The 5,382-nt window shown below is 40.9% G+C and overlaps 1 protein-coding gene across 1 annotated transcript; it reads right to left on the reverse strand.

Annotated features, from left to right (window-relative positions):
• Positions 1–2,526: 2,526 nt before the first annotated feature.
• LOC119898441 (stereocilin-like) lies at positions 2,527–4,587 on the reverse strand. Its single transcript, XM_038712614.1, has 4 exons — positions 4,436–4,587; positions 4,120–4,217; positions 2,878–3,025; positions 2,527–2,694 (listed from the first exon to the last, which is right to left on the reverse strand). Exons 1-4 carry the CDS (start codon positions 4,581–4,583, stop codon positions 2,606–2,608), a joined length of 483 nt encoding a protein of 160 aa, XP_038568542.1. The 5' UTR covers positions 4,584–4,587; the 3' UTR covers positions 2,527–2,605.
• Positions 4,588–5,382: the final 795 nt, after the last annotated feature.

Below are 5,382 nucleotides of genomic sequence, written 5' to 3' on the forward strand. Positions count from 1 at the left end.
CGTACTGTGAGCTGAGTTTGACGTTTCAGTTCAGGAAGCAGGGGAAACTTGTGTCGCGCAGGGCCGTAAACACGTTAACGTCCATGAGCTGAAGTTAAGAGGTTTAAAAATATCAGCTGATAGGGGTAAGGCTGCGAGCTCGCGGTCGGTGGACTCACCTCACACGTGAAGTCCGTGACAACAACACGTAGTCATAATGTGTCTCGAGGAAGCGGCTGGAGCTGATCCGATGAGGATGATGACGACTCCTCCGCTTTGACAAATATGTCTGAAACTGTAACCGTGATTAACGTAAACTTGACACCGCGGAAGGCTGACCTGCTCTCTCTCTCCCTCTCTCTCTCTCCCTCTCTCTCTCTCTCCCTCCCTCCCTCTCTCTCTCTCTCTCTCTCTCGAAAACACACAGGTGCCTCCCCCTTTTTTTTCCTTCCTCTCCTCTCATCCACCCCTAAGGAACATTTCCGACCTCTGCTTGCTCACATTTTCACTACTCACACCGACCCCAACGTGATCACGAACGCCACAATTTTTCGCAGGAATAACCACAGAAACCGAACGCGGCGCAGTCGACGTCACCTCGGCATGAGTGAGCGAGGGAGCCCCCCCCCCCTCCTCTAGAGCCGACACAAACTGACAGCAACCGGGATCAATAAGGCAACATGCCGTCCTGTCCTGTGCCAGGGCCCCCGGTGGTTCTGTACCAGAGCCGAGAACAGAGCAAACTCGCCGATCAAGCAGCACAAACAAGTAAAAAAAAAAACCACAAGCCAGAGCAGAAGGGAAACTTACAATCGGCTCAACTTACCAGCTTCCTTTTTACATCCTGCTCGACCCGGCTTGTTGTTGTCTCTCACCGCGGTGTTAGATGAGACGACGGCACGGCGAAGCGACTGAAAAATTGATAACAACGAATTGCTGGTTATAAATAGTCATGATACCCCTCTGGTGTACCGATGAGTGGTCCGTACAAGCCCCAGGAAATACGTCACGGCCGCGGACAAAGTGGAGACGTTGGAGCAACACCTACCTACCGGCCAGCGGCGCTGCGACACCTCCACCTGCTGGTCACAGGCCGCACAGCACCCTTACGTCCCGATACTGAGGCTGTGGCTGGCAGCTGCCAAACAAGCTGTTTATTCACAGATGGGAAATGTTTTTATAGTATAAACACTTAATAGACGCCCAGTATAATGCCCGACTACACGCCAATAAGCGCCATCTTGATTGATTAAATTCTGGTTGCACACAGTAAAGTGAACATCTTTCTTAGGGCCAGATCAACCAATCAGCAAAAAAACTGCTTTTGGGGAACTACTGACCTGCAGCCATTCCTCCTGCCCACTGTGCGCAGACTATATATGGCTGCTTTATTATTTCCCCAGACCAACCAGTGACCTAGCAATAGTGTTGGAGCAATAGTACCTGGTCCAAATGATGAGACTTGCGATCATTTGATGGTTTTAAGCCACCTTTAATTAGAAATATTCGCATGTATGCTGCCCTGACGTTCAACCATGAACCACAAACGTCCCTGGTTCGCATCCAGCAAAGGACGTTTGTTGCATGTCATTCCCCATCTCTCTCTCCCCTCATTTCCTTTCATGTCATGTCAAAGGGGTCACATTGAAATTCTGTTTTATTCATCAAGCTTTACATTGTTTTTGAAATCTTAAAACATTTACAAGACTACTTGAACATAACAAACATAGTTTCCTTGCTGAAGTTGTAACTAGACTTGTAGTGCTACTGAATAGTCGGGTCACAGATTATTTATTGTTTTGCTCCTTAAAGTCATAAATCATTAAAGCTTAAAGGTTTCACTGAGTAATACAGCTCTCATTTGGAATGCAGAACCAAACTCAGGAAATGAAAACTACCTGCATGCTGAAGCATCTGGAGGGATTAGTGACTACTCAGACTTACAGATACAGCAGCCTAGTCAATAAATCATTCTAATATTAAAGCTTACCATTACCATCTCTTATGTCAACAAATAATTTTTACGCATTTTTCATGTGTTTGTCCAGTATTATACTCATAAATACACCTCACATTATAGTATCTCAAAGAGAAAGTTGAAAGAATGTCAGTTTATATTTAACAAAAAAAGATGCTGCCAGAGAGGACTGGTACTGTACTTTGAAAGGATTCAAACATCAAATGTGCAGCATTTCTGAGCTGAAAGCTATAAATATAATGGGGTCTTAAAAGGTCTTTTCTAGATCCCATCGATTGTAGATTAAGGGAAGGATTCAAGATATTTCACCTGGATTTAATTCAATAAAATATCATCACAAGTTTGTTTGCTTGATCACATATCCTGTAAAGTTTGAAAAGCCCTTTCCACTGTCACATAAACATTAACCACTGCATTGCTTCCTCTGATTCTTTTATTAATAAAAGAATATTATACATAGTACAACTACATTCACATTTATTTATTGTCAAGTTGATAGCTCACATAAAAGTGCAGCACAGTACAATCAAGAGCAATGCAAATTAAAGGAGCAACACGGAGGGAGGAGACCCATTCAAAATATTTATTCAAGTACAAATATGATGATACCAAGGGAGGTCAAGGGGCAATTAAATTTGTTCCAGCATTTTAAATTAGTTGATAAAACAAGAGGCACAGACCCAGTGAGCGTACAATGAAGCAGTCTGCGTTCAGGGTTGCTGGAGCCGAGTTTCTCCCTGTGGAAGCGGACAAACATTGAATCATCACCTTATAAACACAACATAAAAATCCTATTGGTTAGTGGTAACAGGTAGAACTATAATAAAGTATATGTGCTCACAAACACATAACTATAACAGACTCATTATGAAGGAGGTTATTAAAAGGACATTTTATCACCCTCATTTTTCAAGACACACCTCTCAGCTCCAGCAGGACGTCTCCTTCGTATCGAGCCAGTCCGACAGCGTGTCTCTGCTCGGTGTCCAGCTCTTCCCACTGCTCCTCGGACACAGCCCACGCCTGCTCAGCGCTCAGCCACGACAACTGCACTGCACTGAATGCCACCTTTCAATCACACACCCAAATACTAACTCACTCCTACATGACACTTCAAGAGGAGGCAAGCTGCGTGAAGAGATAATATCCTTTTGTGGACATTTTTTTTAATTTTGTTACGAAAATTGAACCAATTTACCATAAAATGTGCAAATTTGTGCTTTCAATGAAAATTAAGTGCAGCTTCCTGTTACAGAGCATGACAAATGAACATGTCTCAACATTAAACACACACAGTACATATACAAAATGTAGGGTGTACTGTCCGTATCTTTCTTCCCAAATCAAATCATACATTTGACATGTTTTTTTACTGCAGCTTTTTCTCAACATTTATTATCTATGTGTCCTCAATTCACTTTATCCAGTATGATTTTGTTTGAGGGCATAAACTGCTTTCTCCATTGCTAATAAGTCTTTGAGCCTTTATTTTCCAATTCATTGAGATTTTCTGTTTTAATGTGGCTCTTTGTTTTTCCTTTACATTGTCACGATGTAGGTCAGCGTCATTAAGAGATAAGTAATCAATCATTTCATTTCATTTGTAAAAAATGTCTTATATAACCTTTAGTATATCATATCATGACAAATACCTAATTTATGTCTCTATTTGTTGAAAGCATAAAAAATTTTATACATTTATGAAACACGTTTGTAAATTAATAGCAACCATTATTGTGATGGAAAATATGTAAAATTTGGCAGCTAGTGTGCATCTACAAATTCCCCGTTTGAAAAAAATAAGGTCATTTTATGATTTGAAAAAATAACTAAAATATCTGTTTTGACATTTTGACTACAAAAAGCACAGGTGTTAACATTAGCAATGGCTCTGTTGTATTTAAGGGTCACAGTAAGTCATGACAGTGTAAGAGTGGACCAGAACGCACAATACCAGGACCCTAAAGGTGAAGCAGCTACATGGAATTCAGCCATCATTCATCTTATCATTTACAGCTGTGCTTTTTCTACTGTAACATGAAATGTCTAAATGAAAAAGGCTAGTTGACTCCTCTCTTTGACACTTTATGAGACTAACTCTTATATGTTAAATATAACATCTCAAAATTGTGTGGACCCCTAAAATTATGGGTGAAACTCACTGCCATTTGTTTTGGTGACATCAGTGCGATGGCTTCAGGGGTGATTCCCTCCACTTGTTCTTGTACCAGAGCTGACAGCACCATGTCCTCCAGGCCCACTGGACGGAGACACAAACGCTGTAGTCAGAAAATTAATGTTTCTCATATCAAATCACAGGAGAAGTTCTCCTAAACATTTATACCCTCAAGGGTATTTTTAATTGCACCTATCCATCCAAGAGCTGTCATTTCCTCCTCCCATCCACCTACCGAAAAACATTTTTTTAAAGTTGATTGTAAAAAGTTTATACCCCAGGGATATTATGTTCTACTGTACCTGCCAATGTCCCAATTTCAGTGAAAACTTCTGGTCCCCAGGCGCTGACTGGACCAAAGGCCTCAGGTCTGGATAAACGGCTTGTCAACACCTCCATCTGCTGTTCTGTGCATGGCAGGGACATCTCCCGCAGGAACAGGACAGCCATACTGCAGTTGGAGGAAGAAGATCATTCTCTTCTGAGGGTGTGCGAAATATTTTCGTGAGGTTTGTGCTGCTGAAAAATGTGCACCAGCCTCCTGTTAGTTAGCGTCTGTTTGCAAGTGGATGTGAAATCATTAAAGAGGTGGTATTATGCTAATTTCAGGTTCAAAATCTTAATTAGAGGTTGTACCAGAACAGGTTTACATGGTTTAATTTTCATACTGCACATTGCTGCAGCTCCTCTTTTCACCTTATGTGTTGTACTCACCGCTCTTGAGCTACAGAGTGATGTATCTTACTTGTACAAAATTGCGCAGAGTTGCACATGCGCAGGTCCCAGTAAAGACTACTAGCCAATCAGAAGCAGAGAAGGGCGGGTCGTAAGAAACAAGGTAGTGTGATCCAAATCAAAGCTGCTCTATACTGCGATGTAACCTAGCCAGATGGTATAAGGTTTTTTTTTTGTTTGTTTTGGGGTTTTTTTCTCCATTTATTTATTTATTTTGCATAATACAAAACCAACAATTCTAGCCCCTTAGGACAAAAACATAATCCAGGACTAAGTACATAGAAAATAAGGTGCAAAGTTCAAGTTCAAGTGCACTTATAGACTACACAAACAGCTAGAAAATAGGAAAGGAACAAACAAATGATCAAAACATTACTAGAAGGAATAAAAAAAATAAAAATAAAAAATAAGTATCCATTTTAACCTCTGGTTGGGGTCCAATTAAATGACAATCTAACAAAAGTATATAAAGTAATATAGCCTTCTTGGAATTAACTATCTTCATTGAATCTTT

This window comes from Micropterus salmoides, unplaced genomic scaffold, assembly GCF_014851395.1.
Source record: "Micropterus salmoides isolate LMB-PRFRI ecotype aquatic unplaced genomic scaffold, ASM1485139v1 Ms_hic_scaffold_1126, whole genome shotgun sequence".
NCBI classification, from domain to species: domain Eukaryota; kingdom Metazoa; phylum Chordata; class Actinopteri; order Centrarchiformes; family Centrarchidae; genus Micropterus; species Micropterus salmoides.